This window comes from Lissotriton helveticus, chromosome 5_1, assembly GCF_964261635.1.
Source record: "Lissotriton helveticus chromosome 5_1, aLisHel1.1, whole genome shotgun sequence".
NCBI lineage: Eukaryota > Metazoa > Chordata > Amphibia > Caudata > Salamandridae > Lissotriton > Lissotriton helveticus.
In genome coordinates this window covers 1057693565-1057715318 of record NC_136065.1, presented here as the reverse complement: position 1 = coordinate 1057715318, position 21754 = coordinate 1057693565, and the positions used below count along the sequence as shown (strand labels likewise).

Here is a 21754-nt window from a genome sequence, read left to right as displayed (position 1 = left end):
CCCAAATTCTAGTCACAATGGATATTGTCTCGTTATATACGAGCATTCTGCAGCAACATGCCCTTCAAGTTATGGAGAAGCACCTAGACACAAGGACCCTACCTGCACGTGTACCAACCAAATTTATCATACGACTACTAGAGATAGCGATGACACAACATTTATTTTACTTTCAGGTTGACACTTTGTACAGACCAAGGGTGTGGCGATGAGGGCAAGCTTCGCTCCCGACCTGACCAATCTCTATATGGATAATTTTGAGCAAAACTATATCTGCAACGCACTGAATCCCTTTGGAGACCATGTCACACATTGGAAACGTTATACAGGCGACGTCTTCATGGTCTGGATTGGCAGTGACACGGAACTCCTCACCTTCTTTAATTGGCTCAATGGGAGATCAATGGATATCCAGTTTACCATCCATAAGGATAAATCAACCATTGACTTCCTCGACGTATCCATTGAATCAGCGAGTGATTGTCTGTACACCACCTTATATCGCAAGCCCACCGAAAGGAACGCCCTGCTAAGATATGGGAGTCACCACCCCCGGGGACTACGCAAAAATCTGCCGTTCGGGCAATTCCTGAGAATCAGGAGGAACTGCACTCAAAAAGAAGACTATTTCAATGAATCTGATGATCTAATAAACAGACTGGTCAGACGAGGATACCCAAAGCGGTTGGTGAAACGGGCCAGAAAAAGATCATGGCCCAACCCCAGGGAAACGCTGCTTACCCCCAAAGAACACCCAAAGGCGAATTTGGACAGGTTGATCTGTGTTACGACCTTCAACACAAGGAGCAATGAAATCCGGAAAATCGTCAATAAACACTGGCCATTGGTTGCAGAAGACTAACAGTTACCAGAAACTCCCATGCACGCATTCAGGAAAGGGAAAAATGTCCGGGACCATGTGGTCAGATCATTCTTGGACGTAGCGCCTAAACCCACCATTCAATCTATGAGGCAACTTCCGGACATAGTGGGACATTTTAAATGTGGGAAGTGCAAGGCTTGCAGTTTGACAATTGAAACCAAACAGTTCCACCACAATAACTGCTTGGCAGATCTGAAAACCCATACAAACTCTAATACGAAAAACGTCATCTATGCAATTGTCTGCCCTTGTGACAAAATCTATATAGGGCAGACAACTCAAAAGGTCAAATGCCAAATACTGCAGCACTTAAGCAGGATAAGGTGCGGAACCATGGGGGCCCCCATGGTAAAACACTTTCAAACGCTAAACCATCCCCCAGAATCCATTAAATGGTTTGTCATTGAAGCAATCACACTGGGAATCAGGGGAGGTGATTTAGGCTTAATTCTGAAAACTAGGGAATGTAAGTGGATGGATCGCTTTAACTCTGTACATAATGGCCTCAATGAGACGGATGTAACGTATGCCCATTTATCCTTACTAAATGGACAGTAATAGACATGTTTCCTCCACTACATGCCACCATGCAGGCCCAATTATGCTGCACGGAATGTACGCCTCACAAACAGGACAGGGAGATTTACCATCATACTTAAACAGTGCCACAATGTTGTAATAACATCTACTTCAGTATTTGTTCCTCTCTCAGACTGTGCACCAACCAAGTTGGACAGCCACATCTACTGTGTATTGTGAACTGTAATGCACTAATTTGCTCTTACGAGCAGGGTTATATGTAGCCTTTCTGTTGATTTATGATTAGCATGGACATTGATGTTGATCTGCAATCGCTTTTTAGGTAATGTAGTGTAATCCTATCTGCATATTTGCAATTGGTCCGATGCCCACAGTCAACCAAACTTTTTAATGCAAAATTGTTTATTGTAATTTTTAGTTATGTTCCTCCCTAGAACATGAGTTTGATTAGTTTATTTGCGATATTGCTGTGTAGAACCTTAAAATAAGGATAATACAAAAAAATATTTTTGGTGCTTAGTTTAAGATTTTCTGCTCTTCCTCCAACAATTTACACATTTTGCACAATAGCACTCACACATCTACTCACCAATGTATCCACGATGTAATCGCAGGCCATAACATATGTCGAATTTGCAGCTTGCCCAATAGGTCCACAGCGCGCAGCATTATATCTTAGCTGAGGGGAGATAAGAGCAAAATGTCATACCAATTAATGAAGCTATCTTATATCTACAGGGTAGGAAAGAGGCTACGATTACCAATACCTCTGACAACGAATCTACAGGGTATCAAGAAGCATCACACATAGCTGTACAAGCTAATTCAAGAATGTAGACATACTACTGTGTGTTTAAGAACAAAGTAACATGATGTGTACTATTTCTTTTTCTGTATCTTACTACACTAGATGCAACCTATCCAAGTCTATCTTTACCAGCGATTTGACTGGTGCACAGCTGGAAGGAGTTTACATAACTTTGTGGCTTAGTGGTAACTGTTCTTTCTTAGAACCCTTCTGTTTGGCTCATGATGTTGTCTCCTATTGGCTTGCAAGGATTTGCTTCTCTATTTGAAAAATACATCTCAGCACTGATAAGCAGAAATAAGTTCAGTCTAAATCTATACAGGGTTGTCCAATATTGACACTGAGATCATAAAAGGTCTGGAAGGGGTGTTAATTGTAAGCTTCTCGCTCAACATGCAGGTCGCTCCCACAAAATACATTTATCGGTCAGGCAGCCAGTATTCCATGTTATTCTCCAGCCTTTGGGAACTACTGAAAACTTATGCACCCAAGACATAACCAGTTTCCTGTAATCCTGCTATGAGCCGTTGCACAACCTTAAAACTTAAAAGAAGACTCCTTTTTGGGAGGGCTCCAAACAAACTACTGCAGTAATTCAACATAGAATTACAGCCATTCACAATCCACATTTTACGATTGTCAGCCGGAATACATGGGAGAATCTTCCTTGAACGATGGATATAAAATCGTAATTACATGGGACACCGACATTGACGCATCAGGGACAGGTCAGCATCTATTTAAACCTGTTGTTTTTTTCAGGTCTCTTAAGATGGCAGGTTTTCCTCAAGAATGATGATGAGATAGAAACGTGGATGCTGCAATGGGCGTATTGCTGGCCTAAGAAGAGATAACTCCATTATAGATGGGTTCAGTTGAAACAACATTTGTGTCGTTCAGGTTTCCACTGCTCCCTGTTGATCCATTGGCAGTTTATTTTGTGCCAAGATCCCCTCATTCTTTAGCAGACCTTGAGTATCATCTGCATAGGATGGACACCACAAAGCAAATTATTGGAATGAGAGTGAGCAAAGAGTGGCATGAAAAGCAAAACATACCGGGAAATGGGCAGGCCTGTGGGCCCCCACAATTCAGATCCACAGGAGTGGATGAAAGAATCTGCAACTGAACAATGTGAGAAAGATTGTCAAAAAAAGAACTCAACCATTTCACCTCTGAGACACTGGAGATATGACAAACTAGTGACCCATCTGTCACCGATAATGTCAGAGGATGCCAACAAGATAATGCTTTGACAAAACATTGCAGCTTCTATTAAAATGCTCTTCTTAGTAAAATTATTTGGGAGTGGGGAGTAATGCAAACTCCTTACACCTGTTTATCATAACATGAGCTAGTTTTGTGAAATTCTAGAAGTACTTTAAAATGTTCTAGACACACATACCATTGTTCAAATGTTAACACTCCATTAGAGAGGACCCGCTGTTAATGGACTTTATTTGAACGATGGAACACAAATATTCTAATTTTTCTGCACATTATTTTAAATTGTTAAAGATATGATTCTGGTTATAATAGGGTTTCTAATATCCCTCTAAATTTCCAAAGTGACCAAGTCCTAGAGTTCTTCCGTTACCTGCAAGGGCATCACTGAATAAGACTAAGTACCCCAATTTTAGTAGCCCGAAAATAAACCATGGCTATGATACTTACTGGAGACCATTATGGAGGTAGGCAGAAAACAACCTCTCCTATTTGGTACAGTTGGGAAAGTACACTGCGGCTAAAACAATGCGTTTTGAACCTGAAAATAAATATCAGCCACTGCTTTTTCTTTCTTTACCCTTTGTGTAGAACCACCAAATAATCTACGAATTTGCTTATGAAACCATTGTGCATTAAAGCGAGATGTTTTCCAAAGAGACGTTATGGCAGATATATTACTTAAAAAGTATAAGAATAATGAGTACATGGTATGACCAATTGAAGGTCTGCAATTCCTTTCTAAATCACATGATTATGGATGATGTCATTACTTACCGTAGTATTGGCCCAACGAATATAAGAATTAAAGTAGCCCATGATGGTGTCCATGAATATACGACTCTCCTAAGGGAGAAAAGAAGAAATAGTGTTAGTGGTCAAGCACAGCTGATTTTAACAGCCATGTTGGCCTAGGGTGTGCCTAAATGGTGGGATCATGGAGGAGAACTCTGTAAGCAAATTCCCTTGAGGTGCTGCAGCGGAGAGCTCTCTCCTTATCACTCTTCCATGTCCCATTTTAGCTAACTTTAATTTTACTGATAAGAAAATTGTCATTGATTAATTAATTTTACTTGGGCCTCTTTATATTCTAAATGTTTATTTCAGTTAAAAGATTTAGCATTAGAAATTAGAAGATTTAAAATGAGTTTTTATGATAGACCTTTTCTAAAGGCACATACGTTTCTGTAAAAACTATTCCCATTAAGTGGCCTCAGTAACCTAGGAAAGGACTTACATTACCAATTTAGATTTCACATGCATGCTGTTAAGATATAACAAACCACTTTATCTGATCTCTTTTTTGGCTTCAGGTTCCCATGAATTGGGTCAATAGTATTGATGTTCCAAAAAGTCATGGGATGTGAACCCCTGATAAATAACTGACTGGCAGTGGAAAGAAGAACAAATAACCTGCTAATTACATAATTTCTGAGAAGCACTTGTAGTTAGTGTCTGGTTTAAAATAGTTTCCCAAAAAATTTTACAAAAAATAACTGAAATAAAAACAACATTACTCAACTACGTTATATTGCAGCCACTGTGTCTATTAACTTATATATGTGCTTATTTAAGAATGCACAAGGAATAATGGTCAAACTCAACAGGCAACCTTTCTACCCGAAAGGACCAACGAGCCACTACTACGTCATGGAAGAACAAAGGTCCTGAATTCTAGCATTGTGGCCCGCCTTTGTGGCAACACAGACTTTGACCATGACAACCGAGGCATAGAGCAGTGTTTGTAATAAGAGAATAGTGCATGTGAAGTAAAATGAGTTGTAGTCCTTGAAAAAGTGCATAAATGAACAAGCAAATAGGCGAGTATAGAGGAGGAATGCGCATTGAATCACACAACGCTCTTCCTTGCTTCCTCAACAGATGATCTAAGAAGGGGATTGTTCACATTAATCAGAGGATTATGCTAAGACATGAATACAGTAGTTGTCCGGGCTCCTAACACCGCATTTTGAGTAGTGGAATATGTAATTACAAAACTGTGAACTGGATAATCCATTTCAGTTAAAAATGGACCTCCTGTGTCCAAATACCATGGCTTGCATGTGAAGCAAAGGGGAGGAAGGGGTGTGTTATTTTGAAGAAATTGTGAACAGTGTGCAATTAAACCATAATAGCAGTTTCATATATCTGGTAGTAATGCATCTTCTTGTTACTCGTTGGTTTACCTGGAATTGTTACATTGCAAATGGAACATACCATGGTGAGTTGTCACAAAAAACTCACATGGTGAAAATGTAGCAACTCACTTTATCACAGAACGAAATGCGCCAAAAAACATGAACAGGAAGTCATAGCCTTGCAGGCTCTCTACTTACACGTGAGATGACCTGGGCAGCCTGGGTGTCGATGAAGATCTGAGTACTATTAACTGTACTGAGAGTACTGGACACAGATCCCTTTGGACAAAGAAGGAAATACAAAGAGATGCTCAATAAAGTTGTACCTTTCACCTAAAAGAGCTTATAAATACTTTAAAGGAAACAATACAAATTTGATGAAAGTTCCCAAAATCGATTCAAAATTGTGCTTCTCATCAAAGTGCTACACCTCATCCTTCCCTATTTTTTACACAGCCAATTGTATTGTGTTTAGCTCTATATTTGATGTTATCAGCATGGTATCTTGGATACCCAAGTCCAAATGGAAGCTTTTGTGTAAGCATTTCTTTCTATAAATTATATGGTTTGGGTTATCACAAACTGTAAAAGTCATGTTATTTCAGTTCCTGTGTCTATGATGCAGTCTCCTTGGTACCCTTGGCTCCTATGTCTCATATACTCCTCTTTACCTTAAAAGTAGTAAGCAGCATGCCTGTCTGCCAGAAAAACATGAAAAACTGTCACATATGGCTGTCTTCTCAGATCAAAAATAACATTAGTTATTGTTAGAAACTGGGATTCTGGTTGGCAAAGGTATACACCCTGACGAAGCAGAAGCCACAATCCTCATCGAGGTAAGTTAGATACACACTAAAAGATAACTGTGCTCACCCTCTGGTTGCTTGGCACAGAGCAGTCAGGCTTATCTAAAGAGGCAATATGTAAAGTATTTGTGCAACACACACACAGTAACACAATGAATACACCACAGAAAGACTTGACACAGGTTTATAAAGATACGTTTATATATCAGAAACAATACAAGATTGAAAAGACAAAAATGCAATAGATAGAATTTGAGTTTTAGAATTTTAAAAGAATAAATGCAGTAAAGGGCTTGGAAGCAAGTAGTGCTAAAAGGTTACTTTGGGTCATGCCTGACCACGTGAAAGTGCAGGCTGGCTACAGGACCCAAGCAGTACCTTCCCTGGTAGCAAGCAACAAAATGCGTCTATTTTCTCCACATAGTCAAGGCAAATGTGTCAGTTCCAATGATGAATGCCAGAGTCGAGAGGCGTCAAGCGGTGTGCCTAATTCTGCCACACAGTCTAGGGGATTTTTCATTCTCACAAAGCTCTTGCTGCTGCAATACGCTGTTTGATGTGTTGATATCTGGAGGCAAAGCACTGGTTCTGATGCAATGCTTCAATTTTACTCCTACAACCAGGTGGATGTTCAGGTTCTGTTATACACAGACAGGAGATGCATCGAAATCCGCGTTGTAAGTATCTGGGTTAATACCACTGAGCCAGGCACAGGAGCATGGATAGAGAATTTGATTTCCCGGAGTCTCAAGCAACAAGAGACAAGCCATCAAGCCCTTGGTGATCACTTGGAGTGAAGGCAGAGTCCAGCTGCCTTTCAGCCGAGTCAGAGAGCAGCAGGTTAACGCAAGAGAGAAGCAGGCCTCCCAAGTCTACAGTCCAAAGATGAGTCCTTCAAGCAGCACAGCAGTCCTTCTGACAGAGGTTCTGTTCAAGATCCAGAAGTGTCTGATTTAGGGATTCAGAGACCCAGTACTTTTAACCGAAAGTGCCTTTGATGTGGGGGTGACTTCAAAGAAGCTCTCAGAAGTGCACATGTTCAGGTTTCAGCCCAGTCCTGGTTGCCAGGCGATCCATAGGGGGCAGGGGGTAAATCAGCCCTTTTTGTCAGGACAGCACACTACATATTCAAGTGAAGTGGTAGCCCCTACCTTCAATCCTGCCCAGACAAGCCCACTAGAATGCTGATATATGTAGCTGGGTACTCAGACACACATATTGTTCCTGTGCTGTGGCTGTCTAGAGGGAATGCACAAAGTGTAACTGTTACACACACCAGACATGTATTGGAGACAGGCTGTCAGACACACAGAGCAGTAAGTGCAGAGAAATGTCTACTTCCTAAAAGTGACATTTCTAAAACAGTAATGTTAAATCCAACCTCACCAGCAAGTAGGATGTATCAGTACCATTCCAACCATATGAAACATGAAAAAGCCACTCCTCTCTGATCAGGAATTACAGCTTAAATATGTATTAAGGAATTTCCAATGCTAACCTATGTGAGGAGTAGGCCTTATGGTAGTGAAAAATGAAATAGGCGTTTTGTCACTACAAGGACATGCAACACACAAAAGTACATGTCCTATATTTCACTTATATAGCATCCTGCCCTTAGCGCTACCTTAGGCCTACCTTAGGGGTGACATATATGTAATAAAAGGGGAGTTTCAGGCTTGGCAAATAGTTTTAAATGCCAAGTCGAAGTGGCAGTAAACTGCACACACAGGCACTGCATTTGGTAGGCCTGAGTTGAGAGGCTATTTCTGTGGGTGGCACAATCAGTGCTCCAGCCCACTAGTATCATTTAACCTTTGGGCCTTGGGTATATGGTATACTACCTTACAAGGGACTTACAAGTAAATTAAATAGGTCAATAAGATATACACCCATTACACACATGTTTAGGGAAGAAGCATATGCACTTTAGCACTGATTAGCAGTGGTAAAGTGCTCAGAGTCCTAAGGCCAACAAAAAGATTTAGCAAAACGCGAATGCAAAAAGACTGGGAGAAGACCACCCAAAGGCTGACATGTCTAGCAGTTATGAACAAGGAAATCTGTCTAAAACATTTCAGTTGAATGAATGGCAGAGTTATAATCTGCAATTGGGAGGGTAGTCCCTCTCTATTCTCAGCCAGAATACACTTTCATTACTGCTGCAAGTGATGGCAGTAAATCTGTGAGTTTATAGAGTGTAGGCAGTAGGGTTCTGCAAAGTGATGAGGTATGCCCAATACGTCTGGTGAATTTGGGGAACTCCGCACTTTGCAAAGAAGTGTGAACGTCCCTGAATTCGCATGAGGCCAGAATAGCTTCACTTTGACTGACCCATTCCTTTCAGCTGGCCATCCAGCCTACAATGGACAGGACATCTAGCTGCAGAGAATTGTGTTAACTGGATGTCATCTCAGTGGCATTCAGAAAACACAATAATCACCACTTGGCTGTATCACCTGGGTCTTTCATTGCTACTCAAGTTCCCTTGGACTGCTGACAGCAGGAAAAAAGATAGATTGTGGCATCTCTTAAGCAAAATACAGGCAGACATTTCCACTGCAGCACACTCCTCTGTTTTCACCAAATTTGTTTTTGATTTTTAAAACTTTCCAACTTTGTGAATTTCTGAAGTTGCAAAGCCAGGGTTTTCGTAACTTTGTACAAAACTGTTGGGAAATCACATGCAACAACGTGATAGTTACTAATCATCTTTTGATATTCACCAACTTGTACAGGCTAACACACCCTAGAACACCCACAACCCCACAACCCTCACAGTATATTTGATCACAAGGAAATTCCACTCCAGTAGTAAGATTTCTTTGTGAACAAATATGAGAGAGAACATTACTCCATTTGTGCAATAATGAACCAGGAATGGGTTTTGTCCATGTAAATACTTATGTTTTAAATAGGTGCTCAAATACCTTTGAAAATGAGGCACCGGGAGAGTGTATAATTCCAGTAGCTACTCAAGGATATTTGAATCTGCTATAAAAGGTGTATTATGAATAAAAAGCAAGAATGCCAGCAGTCAAGGTAGAATTAACATCAGTAACAGTATGCTACCTCCCTGAGTCCACGTGTAGTTCAACTGTCTCCCCACGCACTATCTGGAAATACTTACCAATTATGGACCCACTTTATTAAGCCAACAAATTTAACACCCAATTACATTAACTGCTATGCCACCCTTAAAAACACACACCCAGAATCTGGTGCCTAATTTCAGCTGGTGGTTGCAGTAGGGTCCTCTGGCACTTATCTTTGAGGACCAGCACTTATTTGTCCTCAACATACATTGATCTAGAGCAACAGAGAGAAAAAAACACAAACAAGGGAAAGAACGAGGAAGAGAAAGACAGCAAAAAGTGACAAAGGGAAAAAGAACCAATCCATAACTGTCCACACCAAGAAAGTCCTTTCATGTGGTCGGGAATGAGTCTCTGTTTGCTTTGGTAGAGCAATAGAAGGTATTTAGGATCCATACGTACAGGAGGGAACTAGAAAAAGTTGAACAGTTAGAATCTGTTCTGTTATCTGGATTTTGCCCAAGAAAGGAACAATACTTTGAGAAAGGGGTGATGTGCATGCTGTTGATTGTGTGTATAATTGACGGGTAGGCAAGGCTATTTAATGACACCGTTTGATTTTGCCATTTCAAATCACTATGCATCATTATCAGTAAGACGGGCGACAGACTCCACACTGCTGAGCAACAGGTAATTGAGCACCAAGGCAGCTCATTATCTAATGATTCTACTGGTACATTCTGCATATATCAAGCAATTCTCCCTGTGGCATCCATTCAATGGCATGTGTGATGTCAATGTGTTAGGAGAGTATAAGCATTGCATAACAACTGAGCAAAAGAAAGCTCCTAGCAAAATACTCTATCACGTACAGATGGCAGACATTGAATCACAACCATGGACTCTTAAGCTGACCGTATGTCAAGTGACTCCATGTCATTGGGATCACACCGTTGCAAGTTGGGAGAAAAAGTCCCTCACATGGGGATGGACGTGTACCCCACCCCTGAGTGCCCCAACTGCAATGATGTCTGGATTGCTGGTGCTTTTTTTGGTGTCATGGGCAAACACAGATCATGCATGTGGACCAGGACAGAGGCCTGTCTCATGGACTGTTGTCTTTTTGGACCAGGAGGGGGCCAAAGGAACTCCTTTTTTAGTTGTGAAAGGACACTGCTTTTGCCAGGAGTTAAGCAGCACAAGCGTGATGGTGGCAGCATATCATGTAGTGATCAGTAGAAGTTAACAGGCATTTTTACCCGTGGCACTGTGGTAAGGCCTACAGGCTCACTTATGTAAAGTTGCGCTGCTGTGTGCTTAACTCACCAATGGCATACATTGACTTAGTATGTAGTGCTGTGTGGTGTGTGTAAGGTGCTGGGTGTATGTGAGCCTGTAAATGGTACACTACATGGAAGATTCTCAGTTCCATTTTGGGAAACACTCGGCTGACTGGAGGAGTATGAGAGGTAGAGGAATTCCATCAGACAGATCTGGGGATTGCTGCATTCTTGTGAGCTGGGTGGGACACACATTGTACGAAGAAGAGCACTTCAAAAGGTGCTCCTTCACTGTGAGAGGTCACTGGAAAGGGGCCTGGGCACATCTTAGGAAGGAGATGTGATGGATAAGAAAATCATAACGAATAGGGCTGAGGCCCCAGGGTAACCAGTTGATACACACATGACTGTGGCTGACATCCAAGTGTGAACCTATAGTCACTTCCATGGTCTGTGTTTGGATTCTCTCCTCCTGTGACAAACTGCTTTCTGGAGGAAGGGCAGGACATAGAAGAGATAGGGCACTACAAAAGGAAGCAGACCCCCAACATAAACTTCACATCAAATTTGATGCCTGGAAATGGAATATAAGAAGGGGAGCTTGAGGCTCACAAAATTATTAGCTGTCAAGCAGCCAGACGGAATGTGTGAGGAGGGGCAGCTCTGCAAGACTTCTGCTTGGGACCAGGGCTGGAAGCAAAGGTCTGCCAGTCTCCCAGCTGGGTGAGGAACATTACTCAGAGACTCCAAGACTACCAGCCCCCAGAGCACCAGTGATTGCCTGTTTGCCCAGACCAGTGAGCCCTTTGAAGAAGAGGAGAGCTGGAGGGAGGAAGGGGTAGGGGTATCCTGGTAAGTGAATCCCAGTAGGATGGTGTGAGGAGGCAGCTGCTGCACCGATAGAGTCATTGCCCGTGTGCATGTTTAAGTCGGCAACTCCCATCTACCAGAGGAGGGTCACCATGAAGTGAGCCATGAACTTTGCTGCAGCTGTCACACCAGCAAAAGAGATGCTCTCAGAGACTTCGGTCGGACAATCCACGTTGGTGCTGCTAAGAATAAGTTATGGGACGAAAGGCCGCGAAGGAACTTGTCCACCAGATAGCACTTTGGCACTGGAACACTTTTGCTTTTCTAACAAGAATCGTAGTATGATTCCTGTGACTCAGACTGCTAATGGGGCCTAACCTTAATGTCGCCTACAGTGAATGGGGAATAATCACTATCGCTAGTGGGAGGATAAAGGGACTCAGAGGGCTGCCATTAAACACTAGAGACCTGACCTCAGTGGGCCGTGTGTATTGTTCTGTATGCCGCATTTCACTTTGGTTTGTATATAAATACTACTTTTATCATAAAAGAAAGTATTTGACTGGACAATCATTTATTTTTGCTATTGAATGTATTTTGAGTTGTGAGCCTATGTTCATCCCCTGTATCTACCTTGACCCCAAGAAGCCTTGGACAGCTCGACTCGTGCCACCACTGAGAGTCAAGAGCTGAAGGAGTTACTTTCCTCAGTTGCTCAGGATCCATAGTATATCGGGCCCCGGTATATCAGGAGTAAAAGGCATGAAACCCCACAATTGACCCCAGTAGCTCCTGCCTGCCCCGTGGCCTTCTTAACGAGGTTCTGACAGGGCTTTTCTTCAACAAATCATTATTAGCACTCGAGGATCTCCATTTGTTTCAAGAGACCTCATCTAAGTGCAAAAGTTCTGGTTTGTTAAATGAAACCCCAGGACCGGAAATGTTACTCTGTGTAGTAACACAGAGCTACCACCACCCTTATAAGAACCTCACATTGCAAATATTGATGTCAGTTTTTCAAATAAAACAAGGACGTATGTGCTTACTGGTATTTGCCTTGTTGTTGCTTGAAGGTCTGTGATAGCTTTCTTCATGACTGGCTGCAAAATAAGAATTAAAAATAAGGATGAATGTCACATTGAAGAGCCCCCACCGGTGATTTTATCTGAAATCAGTCAAAGGCCTGCCCACTCTGCAGCACTGTCATTTTCCTTCCAGTCCTCTACTCTTCTGATGCTTCAGCCTGCTTCTCACTTTCTACTGCCCTCTCCCACACATAGTTCCTGCTTCACACTCTCAACATCTCTTTCTTCAAATGTTGCTTGCAGCTACTGTGGGGGGGGGAGTGTGGCTGAGAATAAAAGAAACTGTACTGACCCCCTTCATCATGGTTCATCCCAAAGTCCAGAGAAGCTGGGTCAGGTTATATCAGACACACATCAATGATAGGAGAAGGACAGGATGACATTACATGCTTGGTATGCAGATTTACAATAGTCCTGTTCTAAAATATATGCTAGTGATGATGATATATGCTAGTATTAATGAGGGACCTCAACAATATCATGACTGGACGCGTTCTTTGGCTCTTTTTTCTGCTTTTGTTCCACGCCTTCTTTCTTTTTTTTTATTGGTCTGACTAAAACGTAACAAGTTCCAAAACGAGTTCCATTATGTGTAGTTATGTCTAAGAGTTAACACCTTCTGAGCTGCAATCCTATTAGTAAATCCTCTAACCCTTCAAAATATGGAAGAAATCAGTGTTGGCCATACCCTCCCCAGCATATGCTTCTATGTGACACCATCAGACCCAGGCTCCCTTCTCTATGAAATATGTCCACCCACAGGGATCAGGTGATCAGGTTCACTTCCGTGAGGAAGAATGTTGATGGTGAGTAATCCATTGAGACAGCCACTGAATAAAGGAACTAGTTTTCATCTTTTCAATGTAAGTCAGGTGGAGCTTGTTGAAAGATGTTGGTCTAAAATGATCTGTGGGACAGCCATATTAAATTGTCTATGTCACTATTGGTATAGGCATATAACCCATGAACACTCATGCTTTGAACTTGTCAAAATGTATGGTTATCTCTTCACTTGCCAATTTCTGACCAACATCAGGCTGAGATGTGTCCTAATTTTGGTGAAACACACTGATTAGGAGGCCCGTGTGTTGTCAGCTTCATGGAATGTGCAAACCACAAGCAGCATGGGAGACCTTTTTTTTTAAGACCCAGGTGCAGGTGGTTTTTCATTCAGTTCATATTGTACAGTTGTAAGGAGATTTAGGAGGCTATGGCTTGGACTGTCCTATCACGAAGTCCACAGGAGTCTGTGACTAAAATGCCTGTTGTTGCCTCACATGCTCTGCCGCTAAGCTAAAGCACAAGGGGACATACAGCAGTGCAAGCAGAGTTCAACTGCATCTGGCACTGCAAATCAAACTGCAAAACTCTAGGAGAAAGCCTTCTCCAGTAGAGTGGTCATTTCCAGAAGGGGGTCACGCTGCTGGGAGTCGAAGAGACCGGTGCAGTAGCGCTCTTTCTGCATACAATGTCATTTTAGTTCGGCATAAAGGGGCATATGTAGGTAGGCGTTTGCGATTCGCAAACGCCGAAATTCACGTCGAAATTCGGTGAATTTCGGCGTTTGCGAATTGCCAACGGTTCTTTGGTATGTAGGTGCACATTAGCAAAATAAGGAATCGCAAAAATTGAGATTCCTTATTTTGCTCAAGCATTTAAGGAATCGCAATTTTGCGATTCCTTAAATGCTATGTAGGAGTGAATTTTAAAATGCAATTTTGGCTTAAGGAATCGCAAAATACCACCTACTCCAAGTAGATGGTATTTTGCGATTCCCTTTCAAAATGCATTTTTTTTAAAAATTCAAAATGCCATGTGGTGCACAGACATGCCCTTAGGGCATGTATGTGCGCCATATGTACTTAGAGGCACATTCCAGGGGTGCAACAGGTGTCCTTTGGACACCCTGGCACCCTTAGAATTGCGATTCTCAGATTGCGATTTTCTCATAGGAAATCGCATTTGAGAATGTATCCCCATTCATTCCTATGGGCCTCTTAGCCCATAGGAATGAATGGGATACTCATTCCTTAATTGTGATTCGCAATTTGCTAATCGCAATTAAGGAATGTTAGAGATTCGCAAAAAAATGCGAATTTTTACCTACATTCCATTTTGCTATTCTCAAATAGCAATTCCTTAAAAATCGCTATTTGGGAAACGCAAAATGGAAATTACCTACATATGCCCCAAAGTTGTTAATTCCGGGCCATGTTAATGACTCGGACACAAGTTTTGTTTCAAAGCAATTTGGACAGGGTTGAACCTTTGAAGTCAAGACCTTAAAGATGAGTTATATGGCATTATGTTACGACAGTGTCAGAAAACACCTGGCACTGTTTGTAAATGTACCTTTAACACATTGTGTAGTATAGTACAAAGAAATAGGCACGGACTAAGGCACAGAACCTTTCTTTTAACAAAAATGGGACATTTTTTGAGTTATATAGGAACTAGGTATTTCTAAAGCTGCCAGGGCGCATTAATCATCACAGTAGTTGTTATTTTGACATCAGACGGCCAGTATCATCTGCAACACTATTAAGGTAGTAATATTTCCACAGCTTTGCAGGAGGCAATGGTTTCTTCCCAAGAACAGTGACTAGTGTGTTTATGAAGAAGTCTCCTAGAGCTAGCCTGCCGTCCCTTTTGGAAGTCGTCAATCGTTCTCTGTCCACAAGATGTGCATGAGGCCAGCTGCAATCTGCTCTTGTTGCACCTCAAATTAAGAATCTTTCTGGACCCTGAAAGTTCTTACTATTAGGATTAGTATTATTCCAATAATCGGGAAAGTATATACATATAACTCCCAAGACTGCCACTAGGCAGGATTAAACCACATCGACATACCCAGTGGGTACTGGTAGCTCCTTGGATGACCCTAGATCCCCTCTTCAGAAGCAGTTTCTGGTGTTATAAGATCAAAGGTTTAGGATCGTGGCACAGGAAGTCACAATAAATCGATCCCATAGTGGGACACGCTGTCTAGGTAGATAGATTTTTATAGGGTTTAGGCATTCATGAGCAAGGTTCTATTGTGCAAACAGGACAAAAGTAAAGCCCATTGGAATGGGCTGACCCTTCCAGCCCTGAAAGCAAGTTGATAAAACATCACACAATTTTCTTATAGAGACGTAAACAGATTGCTGCTTTGAATGAATAAATCCATTGGGGCTGTGAAGGATGGGAATTTTGCATGAGTTTCTCTTCAGAATGGTACGTCAAACCTATGGTTAATAGCAGATATAATCAGAAAACGATGTATAAAATTCAGTCTTTGGCTCCATTTGTTTTCCATGACTCTTCGAAAAGGCTGCTTCTGTCTCGATGTCCAGCCCTGTCTTGACCCTGGTGACATATGTCTGTAGCCGGCCCGGATTTAGACCAGTGGCAGTCTGGAGTGCATCAGAAGCAGAAGAAAGTTACTGAACAAAAGGTTGAATGATTCCAGGTGATGTGTTAGCCAGCCTGACCAGGTTGCCGAGGCCCCACTGCTGCAAGGACTGCCTGCTAATTAGAGATCACCGCCAGCTTGGCAAGATCATTTTGCCAAAAGTGCTCCCGCTGCTGTGGTGGGATCACAGTTGGCAAATTAATGATGCATGCTCAACTTTTTTTAATATCCAACACTAAGCCTAAAGTTTGAATTTCTTTCGGCAAGACAAATAAAAAACAATAAATGACCCAGTTTTGCAGTGAGTTTTCTCCAGAAGATTGTTTCTGCCTGGTTTTAACATGCCTCTCATGGTGGACTTGAACAGGACAAATCTGTGTTAGAAGGCCCACTCTTCACAGGGCAGGCCTTGTGACATATTGTTGATGTTGGCCACATGGAAGATAGGTTGCCAGTCAAAGGATATCCAATGACAGAGCCTACTGCGGCTCTGCTGTCAGAAACGTGCCAATCCCTAACTTCTAAATGAGTCGAATGAACTGCAAATATTTGGGGTAGGCAAAACACATACTTACAGTAGCTCTTTTATTCCACCAACTCTGAATCATTCCCTAATACTTTTAAGGTTATCTAGCATACAGCATTGAGACTAAGTATTTTACCAAGCCCTTAAGCATTATAGGAATACCAAATACACAGTGGTGGAATACGTCTACAGAGACAATGTGTGGTTGATACTGCAGGGCTATATTGCGGAATCTCACTTTTCATAAAGTTCCAAGAAGACCTATAGCATGCATATCTCAGTTTCTTTCAGAAATTCTGTAATGCTACCATGTGTGTCATGAGAGTATGAATGAGAAAAAAAAAGAAAGTCCCACAGATAAGAGCATTGACATTTCAGGGGGTCTGTCATCATTGGAGAGGCTGCTTTTACATGGATGACCTGCTAAAGTGAAGTTCTTTGCATGACATATTTGTGAAGAAAACAGGAAAATGCAAAGGTGTTTACATGTTTCTCAAAAAAGCTTGTCGATCCATCCTGTCATTCACTACAATTGCCCTGACAGAAACAGATGTAACTTGTAGGATGGTTTTAAGACTTTATTCAAACTTTCAAAACTAAAATATGGTTCTACCAATACTACAGGTTACTCCAATTGAATTTCCCCCATATGCACATTTTGACAGAAATAATTCATAACCACAGTTCCATGGGAAAGGAACGTTGTACCATGGGGAATCCAATGGTTTTCCTACTGTGCTATAATCAAACTACTCGTTGTATGTATGTGGGTTCGACTATATGAACTTTTATTCTTTGATTATCATCAAAGGACCAGGTTCAATGTTTGAAAGCAACAGCATCACTTCTGACTCTCTAAGCGAAGCTTGATCGATAGGATAATTTATGTCAGTGAAGCAAGTATTAGAGAACCGTGATCTCAAGCGACTGCTTGGAGTTGGTCATTGAACTGGATCCGAACCGCTGTACAAGGACAAGAGCCAATCAGTGCAATGGTTATTCACTGTGTTTGATGGATGGGAAGAGCTTTCAACACAGTTTGTTCGCAGAAGATAAACATCACCCAGTGTAATCTGCTCTGCTCTGAACAGACACTACGTTGGTCCCAGGGCCATAAAGTAGGTGACCGTGTGTGCACAACCTTCCCTTCCACCACTTCTTGGTACACAGACAAGAGCTGTCAGCTTGATATCTGGTTCAAGGGAACTATATGATGTTTGACCTTTTGCCTAGTTCTCATTCCTTGATGTAATGTGAATCAGAAAGCCCATTGTAGCCTGATGAATTCCAGTCTTAGCAGAAACACTGAGGGGTATTACACAGTGCACCAGAACCCCACAGAGAAAGGGCTTAACTTGTTATAGTGAGGCACACTCAAACGTTAAAGGGTGAAAAGGGCTAAATGAGAATGTCTGCCTAATTCAATGCGCAAACAATAGTAAGAATAAAGAAACTTACAATTTGTGGCTGAAGATTTGTTTTGGTTCTGTTATCAATACTGAGAAGCTTGTCGGCCTCATTGCTGAGATTTTGTTTCACAGTAGGATCAGAGTTCCTCTGTAAAAGAATAGTAATGTAACAAGTTCAGTGTTAATCAAAAATGAGATGTCTGATCATGATATAACAAAAGTTCACAAACTTTTGACTCATTACTGAATCACTCAATTAGAGAGTCAAGTGAGTTGGATTTGCAGGTATGGAATCCAAGAATCCATCAGCGAGGGGGATACTGCATGCCGGGGTTTCAAAACTGTTCTCGAAACAGATACCCTAGCATTACGTTCTTATAGTATGATCTAATAGTTCTGATTACACAATGATAAACCACAAGACAATGTGTTCCTACAGATAAACAAACAGAACCCCAATTGTACCATAGACAATGACACATGAATGAGTTGCATGCATTTTCATCCATTTCGTAGTAATAAGCCAGAGCCGATCATTTTTCTGGTCACTTCATAAGACACACGCTGCTATTGCTACTCATTGGCCCACAAAAGCACGTCGTCAGTCTTCCAAATTGTCCTACACTATTGTATGGCTTAAATGTGACAGAAACAGTACTTTAAAGTATTTTAATACATTTTCTTTACGAAAAAAGTACCCAAAAGTGTAAGCAACGAATAAAATGTGTGCAAATATGACCAGGATTTGTGTGGATTGGAGGTGATTCCAATTAGCTTTCAACAATGTTCCTCCGAACCATAACTTTATAAAAGTGACAAACATTGCAACTTCACGAAGTTTAGAAGTTTGTCACCCTCGCAAAACTCTGTCTGCAGGCAAAATTTCCCGCAAAGAAAACTTTTTGAAGGAGATTTCTTGTATAAATACTCACATGCGTGAAGTTTTTGTCAGAAGTAACCTTTGTGGGGCTTACACCTACCAACTTTAGTAAACTGGTGGAGCTATAAAATTACATTCCAGGAAGTTATTGAAGTAAAATTTCAAAACTTTCACATATCCCACAGTTCCTACCAAAACCCATTAGTTTGACTGCATTGTTCCTGTGTTTTTATTTTGTTTAATTAGTCGTTGTTTCATTTTTTAAGCATTTTTCGAGTGCCTGTTCCGAATTATGTATGCTGACTCTGATATATGAGAGCATTTTAGTTTTTTCATGTGTAGTTCTAGAATATAAGTAGGAATTAAGATGCCTAGATGAACAGCGGTTAAAGTACATAATGCCAAACTAGACGAGCACAAATTATGGCTATTCGGTTTAGAGCTTAAAAGGCATTCCCTGTTGAATCCTAGTGAAAGTTATGTTTTTCTTCTCTTCTTGTATTTTCTGTGCATGCCAGTAGGAACCAATTCTGATATTAAAAACTTATCTTCATAAACAGTGGAAAATATTTTTTCAAAATGATGGATTCTTTGTTTTTTTTCTGTTTAAATTTGTGAGAAAAAAAACAAATTGAGATTATATTATAAACATGTGCACTAGAAAATTGTGGCAGTTAGGACCAAATTATATGTCACAGTAAACTAGATTAGGTATCGACAAAATTAAAATTATACAGCATGTAAAGGCACAATAGGTGGTGAGTTATACAACACGGTGTGTGCTATTGTTTTCCAACTAATAACCAGAAATGAGATCTGTTGTATTTCTTAATCTCTAGGTTTTTGTGCTATGTTTCATTTCTTTGAAATGTTACACAGTTGTAAGATATTGGGTTAATGATCAGTGGGCTATGGGCTCAATACTAGAGGAGCCGGTCTCCAGTGTGTAGAGACAAGAACATGTGTGCGTCCTGCACCATCTATGCTGGAACAGCTGATATGTGCTGTAGCCTGCTCACTGGATGTCAGGAATCAGGTACAGCAAAGGAAGCTGAAAGTGATGGCAGATCTTAGGCAACATTATGCAACCAAATCCCACCTTTTCATCCTAACAAATATGATCTAACGGTCCATAGAATGGCTTCAGGCCTTTTATGAGAAGGGAAAGGTCTTCTAGGGCAGATTTCCTTTACCCTGCTTGTGAAAAAATTAAGGGACAGATTTACAAGCCCCTTGCGCTGCCAGTGCATCACTTTTTGTGATGCACTGGCAGCGCATTTCTCTGCCCCATATTTACAAGGACCTTCTAAATATGGCACCTTTACATGCAGCACTTTGCGTGAAAGGTGCGTTCCATGGGTGTTGCTGTTGGTGTTCCCACGCAACAACCATGAAACCAGACATATTTCTAGATTTACAAGAAATTTTAAATCTGGAAATGCATCTGAATGCTACGCATCCCCAGGGGAGGCGTAGGGAGGCGCAACGAGGAGCAATGTATTAATTTCTCCGTTTTTTTCCCTCTTTCTGTGCGTGCTGCATTTTGCAGAAAACAAGGTGTCCCTTCCTGCATATAAACAATCCTTTAAATAAAGACGTTTTACAAGTTTCTGTGTGCTAATGCAGCACACATAGAAGTTGTAAAACCCCATTTCTGATTTTTTATGTGCAGAAAGCAGGGCTTTAAGTGGGCTGGGTCTGTCCGGGTCTGAGCACCGGCAGTTTTTTTCAGGGGGCCTCGAAACAGGTCTCTATCGGGCTCTATTTTCAGGCCTCACAAATGTAGTCCATTTTCTTTTTTTCTTCTTGCCATTTTAATTTTTTTTCTTGGACTACAGTGAGAGCACGCACATTGATGCGTGCATGCTAATTGTGCTCACTTCTGAGTAGTGGAGGTCAAGGCATGACTTCATGTTGTCATGCCAGGTGAGCCACACTGTAGGAGGAAGGGAAATCTTTTAAAGAGAGCCATTTTCTCTCAGGATTTCCCATCCCTTTTTGCAGCGCAGGAGCAACGTCGTGGTGCCAGCCTTGACATCGTGGGATGATTAGGAGAGAGACGACCACAAGTGAAGCGCAGAGAGAGGAACTAGTCTGTGTGATCCTGCACCAGCCCCAACAGCACCAGGAAGTTAGAAGTTGAAATCGACCTACACTTTGATTTGGATGCCGTATTTTCCAAAGGTAGGATAATCGGAGGGGTCGCCGGGGTTGGCAGTTTCTGCTCTCCCTGCACCATCAGCTCATTTCTTCAATTATTTTTAAAATTATTACCTTTGCCAATGCTTGTTCTTCATTGTGAAGAGGTGCATTTTATGTGAGGAGGCGTCAATGCAGGTTTCAAAAGTAGAGCGATACATAACGAGTTGGAGGGATCTGCCTGTTTTTATGACTTCAGAGACTGTTCGGGGGCTAGATATTGGCCATTTTAGGTAGACTTGTGTGCTCATGACATCACTAATATGATCCTTGTTGTTACAGTCCCTTGTAAGGGGTCTTTTCCACCCTGTCACTGCTAAATGTATTTATAAATCATAAAAGTAGACGAGGACTGCTTTTGTAATAAGCCTATGAAGAGCCATATAATGTCAGTTTCCCCTAGGCCATGTCATATTTTGTGAACGAGGTACTCTTGGTGCCAGGACCCCAGAGATGGACGTGTGTGATGTTCGACACCCAGGCCCCTCAAACGCTTTTGGCATTCCTGGTGACTGATATCAGTGCAAGACAGATCAGCAAAAGTCTAATTATGTTACTCTGGTGCCATATTTCCTCCATCAACCACACATTTCCAAACCTATATATTTATTTATAAAGATGTCAATCGAAAAGATGTTGTGACTATGACCAAACCTGAAAGCCCACAGAAATGTTATAGTATCAGTATCATAAAAGCTTTATTCGATTTTTGCAAATCATAAAAGCACAGAATAAAATAC

At 41.4% G+C, this 21754-nt stretch overlaps 1 protein-coding gene across 3 annotated transcripts in view; it reads right to left on the bottom strand.

The window, feature by feature from the left end:
* Positions 1-21754, bottom strand: part of LOC144755103 (prominin-1-A-like) — a 499448-nt gene that overhangs the window by 20372 nt on the left and 457322 nt on the right. For all 3 annotated transcript variants that reach the window (XR_013594841.1, XR_013594842.1, XM_078643612.1), the window contains exons 18-22: positions 17985-18083; positions 12568-12621; positions 5792-5872; positions 4233-4301; positions 2013-2102 (exon numbers count right to left, since the gene is read on the bottom strand). Coding sequence is in view for 1 of the 3 variants with exons in the window: in XM_078643612.1 (XP_078499738.1) it covers positions 2013-2102; positions 4233-4301; positions 5792-5872; positions 12568-12621; positions 17985-18083 (393 nt within the window). In the remaining 2 variants the exon portion in view is untranslated. The remainder of the gene's footprint in view (positions 1-2012; positions 2103-4232; positions 4302-5791; positions 5873-12567; positions 12622-17984; positions 18084-21754) is intronic.